Source organism: Vigna unguiculata, chromosome 7 (genome assembly GCF_037176805.1).
Source record: "Vigna unguiculata cultivar grain cowpea cultivar isolate G323 ecotype 2 chromosome 7, ASM3717680v1, whole genome shotgun sequence".
Taxonomy (NCBI): domain Eukaryota; kingdom Viridiplantae; phylum Streptophyta; class Magnoliopsida; order Fabales; family Fabaceae; genus Vigna; species Vigna unguiculata.
In genome coordinates, this window is record NC_140798.1 from 44,111,576 (window position 1) to 44,130,321 (window position 18,746).

Below are 18,746 nucleotides of genomic sequence, written 5' to 3' on the forward strand. Positions count from 1 at the left end.
TATGGGATCGAGAGGACAGCAGCCATGGTTTTTGTGTCGGGGAATAAGTGTAAGTCAACAAGTTCTACATTGGATAAAATAGGCAAAATTAAATACTATATAAGAATAAAGATCCATAACACCATTGTCTTAAAGTTTTGAGGTTAAAGAGGTGTCAAATGTCTTATATATGTGTAAAACCAATGTCATATAACCATATGAAATCACAATCTCTCAATGACTATAAACCATATATATGAAAAAATATATAACCCAACAGAGGTATCAGAGCCGATGGTTCAGGTGACTGACCGCATAACCATAACCAAAAAAGGGTCACCTAAATGATTGACCACATAACCACAACCAAAGAGGGATTACTCATACATATGAAGGGAAATATATCATATGAAAAAAAAAAAAGACTCAATCTTGAGGAGAGATGGTTGGGAATAATCCAAGTGAGTCAAAAAGTCTTACATTTGATAGAATAGACAAAGTTAAACATTATATAATAATAAAGACCCATAAAACCATTGTCTTAGGGTGTGTTCGTTTCTAGGAATGTCACTGTTCAATGGTATTTGAGAGAGCGGATTTTCGTGTATGAGCGTGTTCATTTTTAATGATTTTCACTAGGGATGGCAACGGGGCGGGGCGGGGACGAGTTTCGCTATCCCATACCCATCCCCGCATAAAAAATTCATCCCCATCCCCATACCCAAACCCAACGGGTATCAAACTTTTTTCCTATCCCCATCCCCACCGGGTAACGGGTATAATCTCGTACCCATACCCGTACCCGTGTTCTAACTACTTCAATATTAATTTTTATAAAAGAAAAAAAATTACGGTAAAGAAAATATAATATTATGAAATATTCAATATTAGGAGGATTTTCTTCGATGCCAAATACCTTAAAATAAATTATAATTGTTTACATTTTATATTAGAATACCAAATAAAATTTCATGTGAACCAAAACATTTGTTAAATTTGCAAACTACAACATTGATGAACTTAGTTGATAAAATTAAAAAATATTTCAAAAAAATATAAAAGGAAAACAAATATTTAAATTAAAATATATTTTAAATGTTTGTTTACTTCAATTTTTTAAATTCTAATGAATATCTTTTTTATACACTAATAAAAGTTATAATATATCACTTGATCAAAATGACACAAAGAATAAATAATAAACATAATAATAAAAGGAAAACAAATATTCAAATTAAAATATATTTTAAATGTTTGTTTACTTCAATTTTTTAAATTATAATAATCTCTTTTTTATACACTAATAAAAGTTATAATACATCACTTGATCAAAATGACACAAAGAACAAATAATAAACATAATAATAAAATTTTGACATAGATTTTGTATCTTTTGAACTTCAATATATGTTGGATAATGACAAATAAATATTCATAACAATTACATTAAATTTTTATATTGTAGTAAATAAAAGTTATTTATACAATTAAAGTGGAAAAAATTACAGTATGATTAATAGTGAGTTATAAAATAACAAATAATTAGATAGAATATATCGAAATATTATTCTACATGATGAAAATAAACAATAAATAAAAATATTAAAAGACTAACAAATGTGTGTTTTAGAAATAATTTGAGAGACTATCGAAAGAAATCGCACAAAGGAAATCAAATGTATAATTAAGGTATGATAAAATGAAAAATACCTTACAGAACTAATTATTAAATTATGTTTGAAGTGGTTAAAATTAAATAGAAATATCATTAGTGACCAAAAAATTTGTCATTAAATTACATATAAATTAGTAATTAAATTGGTCACTAAATCAAGTACAGATTCGATCATTGAATCGGTCACTAATTTAGTCATTGATTCAGACAATAAATCAACTACTACCACCAATGACGAAAAATAGTGACTGATATGGGTTACTGACTAAATCAGTCACCATTTCATGTTTTTCTTGTAGTGAATTATCATATACTATTCCTAAATATCATTATATATATATATATATATAAAATTTTAACCACTTCAAACAGAATTTAAAGTGAAAAAATTACATTATGATTAATAATGAGTTATAAAATAAAAAATAATTAGATAGAATATATCGAAATATTATTCTACATGATAAAAATAAAAAAAATAAATAAAAATATTAAAAAACTAACAAATGTGTGTTTTAAAAATAATTTGAGAGACTATCGAAAAAAATCACACAAAGGAAATCAAATGTATAACTAAGGTATGATAAGACGAAAAATATCTTAGAGAATTAAGAAAACTTTTCAAATATTAACATATAATTAATGGTTGAAAAATAACGAAAATTATTTTAATGAAACAAAAGAGTTCTTCAAATTAAACAAAAATTAATAATAATAATAAGTAAATAATTTTTTTTATATTATCTTAAATTGAGAGTATAAACATTCTCATGTGAAAGAAAAATTTATAATAAATAAAAATATTAAAAAATAATATAAATATTCAAATGTGAGGCATAATTTTTTTTTAATTAACATACATCATTTTAACATAATTACATAAAGGTTATGATAAGATAAAAAATATATTGGAGATGAGAATGAGTTTCATGACAAATGAAATAATTAAAAGAAATAAAAAATAGAAAAAAAAATATATATAGGGGTTACTTGATTAATTGTGAATATTTTAATAATTTAAACGAGAATGGAGATATGGCGGGGACGGGTATTATGGCGAGTATATGTACATCCCCATACCCATCCCCACACCCAACTGAAAAAGTCGGGGATTCCCCATACCCATACCCATACCCAGTCAATGCGGGGATTCCCCGTCAAAACGGGGACGGGTTCGGGCAATACCCACGGGGACGAGTTTATTTGCCATCTCTAATTTTCACGAATATGGAAGAGTGTATTTGGGGGATGGATGGATTAATCCATCCCCTCAAAACAGCGATGATACTGCAGTGGAGTTAGGCAGATGACGAAAATGTCCTTGTTGAATCCATGTATGTATGGGGAAGAAGAGAGTTGGTTGAGTGTGGTGGGCGAGGAAGAGGATGAAGGGGTGGGCTGTAGTTGCACGAAAGTGGCATGGTGATGGTGGTGATATACACCGGTGCTGCAAGTGTGCAAGTGTGTGTTGTGTGGATGGCACCGGTTACGTAACCGGTGCCTTAACATTGAAGGTGATGACACCGGTTACGACACTGGTATCATGTGTGTGTGTGTTTTTTGTTTTTTTTTTTAAACTTTTTTTTTAACTTTTTTTTATATAACTTTTGTATAATTTTTTTAAAATTTAATTGAATAAATTTTTTTACATTCATAAAAATTTAATTGTTTTATTTTAAATTTTCATACAATTTTAATATTTTTTTAATTTGTATTAATTAATTATAATTATTTTTATAACATCAAATTACAAAATTATTCTCTTTTTCTATCAAGGGTATTTTGGTAACTTCCTAATTCTATCAATTTTTACAATTAATTTTATCTATCACATCAATCAAATCTCTCACTAACTTTCATAAAACTTATCTCCAAATCCACTTACTTTACTCTCTAAATCCACTCAAAAAAACATAAAAATTCATCTATCCAAATCTACACAAATCCATCTTCATACTCTCTCCCATATCCACCCCTCAAACGAACACACCCTTAAGGTTTTGGGGTTGGTGTCAAATGTCTTGTATATATAAAAAATCAATGTCATATAAACCATATGAAACCACAATCTCTCAATGACTATATATATATATATATATATATATATATGAAAGAATGTATAACACTGAAATATCCCAAACCTCTGTCACCCCTCAAATTCCCCCTTGCACTTTCTTAATGGCGAACATTCCACCACATTTTCTCACATCCACTGATGCTACAACCAATGCTGTTAATCCACGCTATCTTCATTATCAAACAAGACCTCTAGATCATGGTTTGGCTCTTGGCGTCAATGTCTTCTACTATTCTTAAAGAAATGGTCAGCCTCAAAACGTCTGCAGAAATATTGAAGAAACTCAACACATACTACATTAGTCATTCCAAAGCACGCATAGAGAAGTTCAAGATGAAATTGAAAACTACCAAGAAAGACAAAAGTATAGCTATGTATGTTCTTGACATTAAAAGCACAGTCAATTCTGTTCTTGCTCCTGGATATAATATCACTGATGAAGAATATATTGAAGTCATTGGCTTACTTGATGAATATGATGCGTTTGTAACCTCTTTCTCGTCTTAACCCTTATTCCTGTTACCGAGATTGAAGTTTCCTCCTTGCTCAAGAAGAAGGAATTGAGAGACATAGACAAATTGATCTCACGATTCAAGCGAATATAACTCAGCACTCCTGAAACAAAAACACTCGCGAAAGGCAGAATCATCGCACTAGGGAAACCTTTTTCAGGATACAACAACACTTATGGAATACATTCTTTCTTTTCCAGAAACAACAATCGCTCGACCTGGCAAACCACTCGATCACCTTCTCAATCCATACCTAGGCCTCGATGTCAGTCACAAAACAAGACATCTTGCGTCCGATTGTTGGCACCGCTTCAATCAGGATTTTCAGCATTCTTTTCAAGTTCATAATTCTCAGGTTTCATCTTCCTATATACTAATGTTGATGACCAACTGTCTATGTCCTCCACTATGATTGATCCTTATGATTGATCCTTTTGTTAGGTCTACAAAAATTCTTTGGAAGATATAATACCAATAAGATCTGAGCCAAATCATATTAACACTACTCTTAACCTAAAATCTTAAGACAATAGATTTTTGTGTTTTATCCTTGTATGATATACTGAACTTTGTCATTTTTACTATGAGATTTAGACTCATTTGAATTTACAATAATTTTGAAGTATTCCAAATAACACGGCATATTTTCCTTAATAATGAGTTCTCAAATATTTAGTAAAGTGTCTATAGACTACTTTTCAAATATTGATTATCTCAATAGATACAATCATGTATTAAGATAAGAGTAATCATATTTTCACACACATTATTCATTCATTTGACACTACAATGTAAAGGTAAAATAATAATAAGAAAAGTAAACTTCTTGTATTTATGAAAGAAAAGAAAGAAGGAAGGGTAATGAAAGTTTGTAAAAAATTTTGATTGTCAAATTATGATTACTCTTGAGACAAAGACGACTATTCTCTCTTTGAAGATGTTTTCTTTCTTTTGCCATTTTTAGCATGCCTACCTGCAATGTATTTCCGAGATTTCTAGCACAGTAAAGTTCCCTCTTCCTAAGAACAAAAATATTGGGTGGAATTCGACTGAAAGATTGACTGATCTAAGTTTGACAGCGTGTATAGATTAGGAAAATTATTTTCTTAAGATAGGTTGAGTCACGCACGTGATTGATTTTATTTATTCCTAACTTTTCTTTTCCCCATAAGATAGCATGAAAAATTGTTTTCATTGTGTAATGCTAGCCAGCTATACATAGCCAAATTCAAGGAGCATCCCAAACAAGAATGTGAACAGCAAAATTAAATATTGGGAGGACTACACCTCAACCCTCATGCTCAAAAGTACACCTTCCAGGAAGATAGAAGACATAATTTTATTTATGATTCACCGGTCCGTTCACTTGTGTCGTCTACCTACTTTCTTCTGCTGGGTAATCAAGATGTTCTAGTTTAAGTACAGTAACTGGCCATTGCAAATTCCCAATAGTTAATAAAATTGCAAAACACACTACTGCATTGTAGCGTACATGGCCTCCTTTACCCTTATTCACATATTTGCACTTCTCAGCTTCACCATCAATTTCGTAGCCACTGAAGCACAGTTCGGCTATGATTTTTCGGGCTATAATTGTTCAGAAAGCCTAACCACTCGAAACAGCGATTTCCAATCGAACGTGAGGACCCTTCTGTCATATTTATCTTCCAACGCCACCGCTAACAAGCAATTCTACAACACCACAGTCACCGGTACAACCCACTCCAACACTGTGTATGGGATGTTCTTCTGCTCGGGTGACGTCCCCCCTGAGCTTTGCAGCGAGTGCGTGGCAAACGCAACCAATGCAATATTTTCAGACCCAGATGCATATCCAAATTGTTCCTTGACCACAGATGCAGTGATTGGGTACGGCAACTGCATGTTTCGCTTTTCCAACCGTTATTTCTTCTCCGAGCTTAATCTGTATCCAAACTTTCCCACTTCCAACATTTGCGACCCTAAAAGTGAGCCCACGCAGAAAGACTCGAACAGGTTTTTATACAAAACATGTAAGGAAGCGGTGGATGAGGCAGCCGAATCTCCTATTGGTGTGAAGAAGTATGCCACAAGGGAAGCAAGGATGTCTGGGTTTCAGACCCTTTACTGTCAAGCTCAATGCACACCTGATCTCTCACCCCATGACTGCAGAAAATGTTTAAATTATATGATGCCGGGTGCTCAAGATAACAGCTGTCTACCTAGGTATCGTTTGTTAAGCTGTAGCTTGAGGTGCGAAGTCTACCCTTTCTATCGCCCAACTACTACTCCCGCACCTCCCGAACCTGTTCTGGTCCCTGATTCTTCCAACACAGATTCCCAACAACCTCGTTATCTTTCACACAACTGTTCCAGTTCCAGCAACAAAGCCATGATCACCGCCGACAGCGCTTTTCTGTCGAATCTCGCGACACTCTTCACTTACTTGTCTTCCAACTCCACCACCAAGCCCCGTTTCTACAACACCACCGTCGACACGGTGAGTGGCCTCTTCATGTGTCGGGGGGATCTTTCTCCAGATCTCTGTCGACTATGTGTCTTAGATGCAACCAAACGAATAGCCACAGAGTGCCGCTCTTCCAAAGAGGCAGTTATTTGGTACAATAACTGTTTTCTTCGCTATTCCAATCACCCATTTCCCTCCACACTGGAAATCAGTCCTACCTATCACCGCTTGGATGTAGAAAATACTTCAGCCCCCAATCTGCACCAGAGATTCTTCACTTGGACTTTGGCCAAGGCTTTATATGAAGCACAGATGGATACTGGGGGAGCGTTTAAGAACTATGGAACAAAGGAAGAAAAACTCAATGATCACCAAAGCCTCTATACTCTTGCTCAGTGCACGCCAAATATAGATGGTTTCACATGCCAAATCTGTCTAGACAGGATTTTCAACGAAATTCCATGGTGTTGTTTGGCGAGTCCAGTGGGGAAAGTATTTTATCCTAGCTGCTATATGACGTTTGGATTGTCCCCTGGTAACACCAGTGATCACCAAATTGAAGCCAAAAGCCCTGCTACAGGTAATCTTCTGATTCTATCAGTATTTCCATAAATAATCACCTAATTCATATGCTCCCTGCTCCCAAAAGCCAAAAGATATTTTCTTTTTTTAAAATGTCATTTAGCTATTCCAAAACATTTAATTCTATGAAAAACACTGCAACAGAGAACAAGGTAAAATACTTGTATTTCATAATAATTAGTTGTTTTTCTATTCCTATGGCAAGATACATTTAGTATTGCTATTATGAATCGTTAACAGTTATTATTGAGGCCTGAATTAATGAGGCGTGTTAATTTGTAGGAAAAGGTAGGTCAAGCATGATTATCTTAATTGTTTTCTTTGTGGCTCTCTCGCTGGTATTGCTTTCCTTTTGCTGCTATTTAAGACGGAGAAATGCAAGAAAAAGTAGCTATAACACTCTTCTCAGAAAAATTTGTAAGTATTGGGAATATGGTTGCAACAACAAATCAATCTACAATTATTTACATGTGAGTTTCATAGATTTTTCAAACTGAACTAATTTAACAATATTTTGGTATAGTTGGTCATGAAAGTGTCACTTTAAAGGGCTTGCAATTTCATCTGAATATGGTTAAAGCAGCAACGAATAATTTTTCCCATCAGAATAAGATTGGCAAAGGGGGATTTGGAGAAGTTTACAAGGTAAGAAAATGTGATAATTTTTTTTATTTATACTTTCTTTATTTTGTTACAGTACAAACAAAATGATACTTTATACATTTTTTAGGGCATTTTGTCTGATGGACGACAAGTAGCTATTAAAAGGCTTTCAAGATGTTCTAAGCAAGGTTCAACAGAATTCAAAAACGAAGTTTTATTAATAGCCAAGTTACAACACAAAAATCTTGTGGCATTTATAGGATTTTGCTTAGAAGAGGAGGAAAAAGTTCTTATTTATGAATATATGCAGAAAGGAAGTCTTGATTATCTTTTATTTGGTTAGATATCTTTCACCTTAAACTTTTTAATTAGTTAAAGTGATTTAAATATTATGTATTTCTTTTATATAATTATAATTAATTTTCTTATTCATTCAAAATGTTTTGCAGACGACACTCAACCGCAAAAGTTAAGTTGGTCCGAGCGATACAAGATTATAGAAGGAATTGCTCTAGGAATTTTATATTTACATGATTATTCACGACTTAAAATTATACATCGAGATCTTAAACCTAGTAATGTTTTATTAGATGAGAACATGAATCCCAAAATATCAGACTTCGGCATGGCTAAAATTGTTGATTTGGATCAAGATCGTGGAAATACTAACAAAATTGTTGGAACATAGTAAGTTTTCTCCCTTATTTATTTTTTAAAAAAAATTTGTTTGTCTCACTTTTATACATATTTGTTAGCTAATTTATATTTTTTATAGTGGTTACATGTCACCAGAATATGCTATGCTTGGACAATTTTCTGAAAAGTCAGATGTTTTCAGTTTTGGTATCATGGTTCTTGAAATTGTTACTGGAAAAAGGAATGTGAATGCTTATGAATCACAAGATGAATCAGGTACTATTGTGGAAGGCTTCATGGGTTATGTAAGTATGGCAATTCGGAACTTTTTAATAATAATTGCACAAATATATATATATACTCCTTCATAAATATCCATTTTCATAATTTGTTATAGGTTTGGAGACAATGGAAAGATCAAAGATTATTAGGCATCTTGGACTCCAACATAAAGGAAAACTTTTCGGAAGTGGAAGTTCTAAAATGTATTCATATTGGTTTGTTATGTATTCAAGAAAATCCAAATATTAGACCTACAATGGCAACTGTGGTTTCATATCTTAACAATGGATCACTAGAATTATCGTCTCCACAAGATCCAACACTTTTCATGCAGAACATAGGTCATCCGATAATTCCTAAGCAAGGATCAAGTTCCAGTCAAGATAACAATGATCACCATCAGGTATCTATTAATGAGATGTCTGTAAGTAATTTTTATCCAAGATAATTCATTAATTTCTTATTTGATAGCATTAATTTTTTTGTTTATTCCTCAAAGAAAGTTATAATTTATCTTTGTAAAGTTTAATAAACTTTCATTTAACATTGATGGAGATTAATGCTTATGTATTGATGGAGATTTAACAGAGAACAAGTCAACATGACGAACGATAAAGAATTGGATAATATCAGTGATTCCGTCACCGATATTTCTCTAACTAAATTCTTTCCTTGATAATACCATTTTGCCGTTTTATTTGTTACTTATGTTTAGAGATGAAATAAACTCATTTTTATGAATATTATTTGAATTTGTCTTTATTTTAACTGAAATTTTCATATTAATTAGATATAAGAATGAATGTAAAAAATCTCCGAATATTAATTAGATATAAGAATGAGTATAAAAAATTTCCATTTTTTCGGTCGAAAATGAAAGTAAATATAAAAATTTACATATCTGCCCGATAATATATGAAATTGCAAAATCCCTGCCGGCCCGTCCAGTTGCCATCATGCTACATACACTTCAACTGTACGCATTAAATTGTAACAAATCCATCGAACATTTGCATTTTCTAATAGACAATATTAGAAAATTGGAACAATATAACTTCAATTTTGGCTCTGAGTTCTTCCGATATTCATCATAAAATTCAAAATTTGAATTTGAGAATCACTGAGTTTGGACAACTAAATTCTTGAGTTCTTCATAAACTCATAATAAAATTCAGAATTTTATGTACAGTAAATGAAGATAGATGTTCCAGTTTAAGTACAGTAAATGGTCATATTTAGGGGTGGTAAAACGGGTTAGCTCGATCTATTTTGGCATGGTTCGTATGTGGTCCGTTAAAAACAGGTCGAGCCGAGCTGGCCCATCAAACAGAAGCGGGCTAATAATCACAACCTGTCCCGTATAGGACAGGCTAATGAATAGGGTCGGACTGACCCGTCCAGTTTTTTTTTTCCTTTTTAGGAGTTTTTTAATTTGTTTTCAAATTTTTTAATTTATTTTATTTTTTAAATTTGTTTATATATACATATAAATTATTATTAAAGTCATATTTAATCAAATAAAATATTTTTTAAATTTTTAATTGATTAGTTAATGTTTTTAATTAGATAAGTTAAAATAATTATCAAATTTACATATTAAATTGTTCAATTATAACTAATAATTTAAATTTGATTTGTAGATATTAATAATTTAAATTATAATACTATTATATATTTATACATTAACAGGTTGGCCCGTTGGCCCGTTGGCCAACCCGTTTTGGCACCCCAACCATATTCACGCACAGATAGAAGGCATTTAGGAGCTAAAATTGTTCAATCATACTTAGGGATGGCAACCTGGCGGGGCGGGGACGAGTTTCGCTATCCCATACTCATTCTCGCAGAAAAAATTCATCCTCATCCCCATACCCAGATCCAACGGTTATAAAACTTTTGTCTCATCCCCATCTCCACTGGGTAACGAGTATAATCTTGTACTCATACCCGTACCCGTGTTCTAATTACTTTAATATTTATTTTTATAAAAGAAAAAATTACAACAAAGAAAACATAATATTATCAAATATTCAATATTAGAAGGATGATTGTTTCTTCCATATCAAATACTTTGAAATAAATTATAATTGTTTACATTTTATATTAGAATACCAAATAAAATTTCATGAGAACCAAAACATTTATTAAATTTGCAAACTACAAACATTAATGAAACTTAGTTGATAAAATTAAAAATTATTTTAAAAAAAAATATAAAAGGAAAACAAATATTCAAATTAAAATATATTTTAAATGTTTGTTTACTTCAATTTTTTTAATTCTAATGAATCTCTTATTTATACACTAATAAAAGTTATAATGCATCACTTAATCAAAATGACACAAAGAACAAATAATAAACATAATAATAAAGTTTTGACATAGATTTTATATCTTTTGAACTCTAATATATGTTGGATAGTGACAAAAAAATATTCATAGAAATTACATTAAATTTTATATTATAGTAAATAAAAGTTATTTATACAATTAAAGTATAAAAATTACCTTATGATTAATAATGAGTTAGAAAATAAAAAATAATTAGATAGAATATATCGAAATATTATTCTACATGATGAAAATAAACAATAAATAAAAATATTAAAAAATTAACAAATGTGTGTCTTAGAAATAATTTGAGAGACGGTTGAAAAAAATCGTACAAAGTAAATCAAATGTATAATTAAGGGTATGCTGAGATGAAAAATACCTTAGAGATCTAAGAAAACTTTTCAAATATCAAAATATATACTCAATGGTTGAAAAATAACGAAAATTATTTTAACAAAACAAAAGAGTTCTTCAAATTAAACAAAAATTAATAATAATAAATAATTTTTTTTATATTACCTTAATGTAAAAGAAAAATATATAATAAATAAAAATATTAAAAAAGAATAGAAATATTCAAATGTGAGGCATAATTTTTTTTTAATTAATATACATCATTTTAACATAATTACATAAAGGTTATGATAACATAAAAAATATATTAGAGATGCGAATGAGTTTCATGACAAATCAAATAATTAGAAGAAATAAAAAATAGAAAATATATATATATATATATATATATATATATATATATATATATATATATGGTTACTTAACTAATTGTGAATATTTTAATAATTTAAATGAGGACGGGTATTATGGTGGGGATATGTACATCCTCATATCCATTCCCGTACCCAATTGAAAAAGTCGGAAATTCCCCATACCCATACCCATACCCATACCCAGTCAATATGGAGATTCCCGGATTCGAATAATACCCACGGATCGAATTTATTTACCATCTCTAATCATACTACGACCGTAAGAAAACAGAAACTGTGCAAATGTAAACAAAAAAGAATTGTATTTGGGCGTAAAATTTGTAATTTTTTTATCAATATAGGAAAGAATTAAATTAATAAAGTAGAAAAATTTAGGGTAATATAAGACCTTATTTACTTAGTTTAGCCTTAATTTTTATCTTTTGTAATCTCATAATGATTTAAGACCAATGGTTGTGATCGATCACATTAACCCTTATATTTAAGAGCATCTAAAAAACTTATTTGGCAAATATATCACTCATATTTGTTAAATAGCTTCTCATTATCTTATCTCTGCATTCCCACGTAATGCTACGTCACACCCTTTTTTTCTTTCTTCATTTCCCTGAATGTTACGGCGACTGAATCACAGAGCCACATTTAAATTTAATCAAAATTTTGACCTTTTAAATCATCTTAAAACTTTAATTATTTATTGTAAAAAATATAAATTTAAAAGTTTAATTAAAAAGACATAAAAAATCAATTAAAATAAGAAAAATAGATAATAAAAAAAATCAAAGAGCCGAAATTATAATTGAGATGAATAATCATAATATATTAGTAGGTAATTTTTTTCATTTTTCCGTTTCATTTTTTTACTTATAAAAAATCATTTCATCTGTATTTTTTTTTTCAAATTTTGTATAGTAAATAGAAAAGCAAAAAAATAATTTTAATATTTTCCATAGAAATCTCTGAAAAAGAATATGATTTTATAATCATAAAATAAAAATACCATATCTTAGATGACGAATAACATATTTGCGATGGAAACGTTTGGAACAAGCGAGAAAATAAACGATGAAAAGTCTCCCTAGAATGACGGACTCCACTCCATGTGTGGAAAAATTTCTTGTACTGTTTTTTTTTCTCCATTTTTTTATTTTTATAAAGATGGACCAAAAGTCTCCTGAAAATGATTCAGGTGCAATCTTGGGCAATTTTCTGTCAATATTTATTGAGATTATCTCCATGATTTATCATTCATGTGTTAGAATCCTAAAGAAATTATTTAATAAAATGCGTTACCATTTATTAAATCATACTCTTAAGACCGAGTTACGGGTAAGAAAGAAATTTAGTATAATAGATAAAAGTCTTTGTTTGGTGACCCTTAAATTCTACTCCATCTCATCATATGAACCAGACTCAAAGAACCATTCTCTGAACTCATCCATGGCTTCGTATCTCAAATACGTGATACCCTTTATCTTTTCTATCACCTTCAACTTCACTGCCACCAGCGCACAGGGTCTTTCTTATCAGTACCAAGTCTGTTCAACAAACAAATTCACTCCCAATAGCACCTTCCAAAGCCACCTCACAACCCTCTTCTCTTCCTTAACTTCGGAAGCCTCCAGCAATGTCGAATTCTTCAACAACACCATCACGGGGACAAACTCTTCCGACACAGTGTACGGATTATTCATGTGCAGGGGTGACATCCCCTCCGACCTATGCAATCACTGTGTCGGGAACGCAACACAGAGACTATCCACACACGCAGACTGCACCTTGTCCAAAGCTGCAGTGGTGTATTACGACGAGTGCATAGTTAGGTATTCCAACCGTTCTTTCTTCTCCACCCTAACCATGCAAGCTGGTTATGCCCTTTGGAACCCCACCAATATGACCAACCAAGAAAGCTTCAAGAGTTTACTGTATGACACCATGAACAAAACTGCGGATGAAGCAGCCGATTTTCCTACTGGTGCTAAAAAGTTCGGCACAAGAGAAATAAGCATAGACATATTTCAGAACCTTTATTGTCTTGCTCAGTGCACACAAGACCTGTCTCCCGGAGATTGCAGAAGCTGTCTGGATAGCTTGATAAATTCCGATCTTCCAGAGTGCTGTGCAGGATCTCAGGGAGGAAGAGTTTATTACCCAAACTGCATCATCAGGTTTGAAATTTACCCTTTTTTTCGATCCCTTTCCACGGCACCAACACCATCACCGGCAGGACTCGTTCCTCCGCCCAATTCAGGAGGTGAGTTATGTTTAATATTATATGCTTCTGTCATCTGCCGGCTGAATTAAGATTTGATTTTTCACTATTCTCGTAAAAAATACACTTTTCACGGTGTTATTTGACAATAAACAACCATTTTTATAAAAGAAATTAAAAATGTTTATCAAAAAATATTTTCTATTTTTTTAAGCCATAACAGATCATATAAGAATTTAAACATTTTTCTTACTTTAATTTTCAATTTCTTTTTAATTGAAAAAACTCGTTCAGCAGATACTGTTAAAATATTTTTTATTAAAAATTATTAATTATATAAACTCTATATGTTTATATTTTATATTTGGAAATTACTTATTTTCGTTTGTATACGTATGTTTTTAATGCATCTACCTTTGTTATTTAAAATTATATAAAGACCGAAATGAATTTAAAAAAAAATTGTTGGTGTAATAAATTAAAATAAATAACAAGAAATAAAAGTAAAAATTACAGTGACATAAAAACAAAAATGAGTAAATATTAATTCATTATAAGAATAAGTTGTTTTCTTGTCTTATGTTGTTTCTTTCGTGGAAGTCCCGCATCTATTTCATACTATATAAATGTTTCATACTATATAAATGAAATGTAAATTTTATTTTATAAATTAAAATAGGTTTAAAATTTTATTTCTTACATTATTAGATGAACTTGAGTAAAAACCTCTTCTTTATTAATTTAAGTCTCATAACACTTGCATAAATCTGTTGGTAATAAGTTGAAACGAGAATCGAAAGAAGAATGTAATGTAATTGTTTGTAATATTTAAACAAAAAAGCATTTTCATTCTGTTCTTTATCCTTCCGGGATAATAAAGTTTATATTGCTTTATTCCATGGAAATGTACTATATTATTAATATATATATATATATATATATATATATATATATATATATATATATATATATATATATATATATATATAACAAGACATATTATTATTGTTATTATATCTATTTATTATTATCCGCACTGAATCGCAAATGTTATTTGTATACGAATGACATATAAACTTCTTGTGCAGAAAATAAAAGAAGTCGATCTCGAACAATTACCTTAATTGTTGTTCCCATTGTCAGTTTGGCGACTTTCTTGAGTATATTTTATTATATTCTCAGGAGAAGAGCGAGAAAGAGTCGTAAGATTCTTCTTAGAAAAAATTGTATGTATTACAATTCTAAAAGAAACTTCAGTTTTAATTATTGATTGCAAGACTTTAAAAGGTTCGTAAACTTATTTCATACATATTGGTTCAGTTGGGGAAGAAAGTTCCACTCTAGAAGGGTTGCAATTTGATTTGGCCACGATTAAAGTAGCAACAAATAACTTTTCCCTTGAGAACAAGATTGGGAAAGGTGGATTTGGAGAGGTTTATAAGGTAAAATGATAAATTTATCTTTTAGTAATATTTTTTAAATAATAGTTTTTTTATAATAAATTTATATTTGGAAAATTATACTTTGAATTCTATTTTTTGACTCTCTTCCTTTACTTTCTGATGTGACTTACTATGGGTCATTGATTCTTTCAAAGAAAAATATACTGATATATTAATTAATGACCCACATAAAAGCACGTGAAAGAGTAAATAAAGAGAGTCAAAATATGAGAGTCATAGTACCATCATCCTTTATATTAGGTGATCATGTTTAAAGTCTGATTTTTATTTATAGGGTATTCTTCTCGATGGACGATATATAGCTGTTAAAAGACTTTCAACAAGTTCTAGACAAGGTTCAGTTGAGTTCAAAAATGAAATTTTATTGATAGCCAAGCTCCAACATAAAAATCTCGTGGCATTCATAGGATTTTGTTTGGAAGAAGAAGAGAAAATTCTTATTTATGAATATGTATCAAATGGTAGTTTGGACTACTTTTTATTTGGTAAACACCTTTTAACCTTGAATTTTTTAATAATTTAAATTATTCATGCATGTAATTCAACTTAATATTACTATAAAAGATCACTTACTCTTGTTTTATTTGATATAACAGCTGATCAACAGGAGAAATTAAGTTGGTATCAACGCTACAAAATTATTGGAGGAACTGCTCTTGGAATTCTTTATTTACATGAATATTCTCGACTTAAAATTATTCATCGTGATCTTAAACCCAGTAATATTTTATTGGATGAAAATATGAATCCTAAAATATCAGATTTTGGATTGGCTAGAATTGTCGACATAGATCAAAATCGTGCAGAAACTAATCGAATAGTTGGAACATAGTAAGTGTTGAATTCTAACTCATTAATTTATTTTTTTTAGTTCTTTACATTATACGATTTAACCATTTTTTTTGTAGTGGTTACATGTCACCTGAATATGCAATGTTCGGACAATTCTCTGAAAAATCAGATGTTTTCAGTTTTGGAATTATAATACTTGAGATAATTACCGGTAAGAAAAATGGAAATTCTTATGGACCCAACCAAGGTGAAGAAGGCTTGATGAGTAATGTAAGTATAATAATTTCTTATATATTATCTATAAAAAAAATGCAACAACTTCAATTTTAATTAATTTGATATTTGTTGCAGGTTTGGAGAAATTGGACGAATCGAACACCATTGACTATACTTGAATCAAATATGAAAGAAAATTATTTTCAAACCGAAGTGATTCGATGCATTGAAATTGGTTTATTATGTGTTCAAGAAAATCCAGATGTTAGACCTACAATTGCAGAAGTTGTTTCTTATCTTAATGATCTCACACTTGAATTGCCATCTCCTGAAGAACCAGCATTTTTCTCTCATGCAATAGATCCGAAAACAGTCATGCAGCACGGGTCAAGTTCCAACTCATCTGTGACTGCTTCCATACCGTTTTCTATTAATGAAATGTCTATTAGTGACTTTTATCCACGATGATAGGTTATTTTTATTGTAAGTATGTATTTACTTTGTAGATGGCTATCATCTATGAATAATTTTAATTTTTAATAATGTGACTGTTTTGAAAAAAATTCTTTGGTGATTTTAAAGTAACTTGTTCTATTACACGAGAAATTAGGCTCTCTTTATTTAATGTGTTACAAGGGATTGATTAATTTGGAGTAATTAAGAGAAAAATGGAAATTAATTGTGCTCTGGCTTAATGAAAGGATAAGAAATTTGAAGAAGTTTTGCTTTTATTTTTGATGTATTTATGTCATGTGTTTGATTAATACAACTCAAAAGTCGAAATATGTAAGATAAAAAAGATAAAATCCATACTTACCAAAACATGGACCAAAGTGGCACAAAGTGTAGAACTTGGCTTTTTTTGTATTTTGAGGTCAATTTGTAATCAAATTTGTATAAATGGGTTCGTTACTTTTTTTTTTCAAAAATGGGTTAAGTTGTTAGGGAGGAGGACGACATTGAAGATGAAGTCGTCCTCCACAATTTCAGTTTCTTTATTTTTCTTTAAACAGGTGATGTCGTTACCTGGGAGGACGTTTTGTTCATTTGGAAAAAGTGAAGTCGTCGTCCTACATGACTTCACTTTTTCATTTTTTTGTTTTTTTTTTTTTTTCATTTTGATTAATTTTTTAGTTTAAATTTATTGAAAAAATAAACAGTAAAAAAACATTAATAGAATAAAAATAAACATTAAATTAATATATTTTAACATTGATTAATAATTAAAATATAATAATTAAGTTAGTAAAAAATTATAAAAATAAATAATTATAAATTAAAAAAAAAACAAGAACAGGTATCGAAAATTGAAAAAAATAATATTAATCAAAACTGAAAAATAAAAAAAATAAGAAAACTAATCAAAACTGTTGAATTAAAAAAAGGAAAAAGGAAATCTGAAATATTTAAAAAAGAAAATAATTAAAAGTGAAAATTTTGAAAAAAAATAAAAAAAAAAAACTAAAAAGTTTGAAAAAAATAAATGAAAAGTAAAGTCGTCGTTTAAACCACAACCGTTCTAAAAAGTGACAAAATCATTTAAAAAAAAAAAGCAAAATCGGTCATGTTGACGATTTCACTCTAAATGTCATTATGTTCCATAATGACTTGACCCAATTTAAAAATAAAAAAAATCAACAAATTCTATTTTACAATTTTTTTTATCAAAGAAATCCTGAAATACAAAAAAACGGTAGAACTTCTTCGGCATTTTAAAATCGGACATGAGAGGCAACAAACAAGAGTGGAAAGTTTGAAAGTTCAAGCATTGAAAAGTTCATACACAAATTATGAAACAATTATCATAGCAATAAACATATCCCAGTCTCTTTCAAAAGTAAGTAAATTCTTCCGCACCAAACACAAAATGTAATCAAAATTTTAATTGTTTTGCATATTTTGTTAACGATAAATATGAAAATAAAAAAAAAACTTCTTTATAATAAAAAAAATTGATGAAAAAAATTAAAATATAGACGAATCAAAATTATAATTGATAAATAAAAAATTGAAATCATGAACAAAATTTACCCCTCTGTTTCTGATATTTTTCAAACGTCAAAAAAGTGATGGAAAACGTAAGGGATGCGCAAGAAATTAAATAAGGAGAGTAGAGTGCAGGTGCAACGTGTGGACAATTTTCTGTCCGTGCCCGTCGCTGGTAATGTTTCTTCTTTTCCCACTTAATAACATGTGGGGTCTACTTCGA

At 30.0% G+C, this 18,746-nt stretch overlaps 2 protein-coding genes across 2 annotated transcripts; both read left to right on the plus strand.

Moving 5' to 3' along the window:
- The first annotated feature begins 5,453 nt into the window (after positions 1–5,453).
- On the plus strand, positions 5,454–9,269 carry LOC114191422 (cysteine-rich receptor-like protein kinase 10). The gene is made up of 7 exons (XM_028080594.2): positions 5,454–7,269; positions 7,554–7,688; positions 7,795–7,916; positions 8,002–8,212; positions 8,324–8,561; positions 8,650–8,815; positions 8,908–9,269. Exons 1-7 carry the CDS (start codon positions 5,736–5,738, stop codon positions 9,238–9,240), a joined length of 2,739 nt encoding a protein of 912 aa, XP_027936395.2. The 5' UTR covers positions 5,454–5,735; the 3' UTR covers positions 9,241–9,269.
- A 3,979-nt stretch (positions 9,270–13,248) lies between these two features.
- Positions 13,249–17,078, plus strand: LOC146884890 (cysteine-rich receptor-like protein kinase 8). Its single transcript, XM_085676125.1, has 7 exons — positions 13,249–14,108; positions 15,155–15,292; positions 15,387–15,508; positions 15,804–16,014; positions 16,126–16,360; positions 16,438–16,591; positions 16,673–17,078. The coding sequence occupies exons 1-7, from the start codon at positions 13,295–13,297 to the stop codon at positions 17,003–17,005; spliced, it is 2,007 nt and encodes a 668-aa protein (XP_085532251.1). The 5' UTR covers positions 13,249–13,294; the 3' UTR covers positions 17,006–17,078.
- The last annotated feature ends 1,668 nt before the right edge of the window (positions 17,079–18,746 follow it).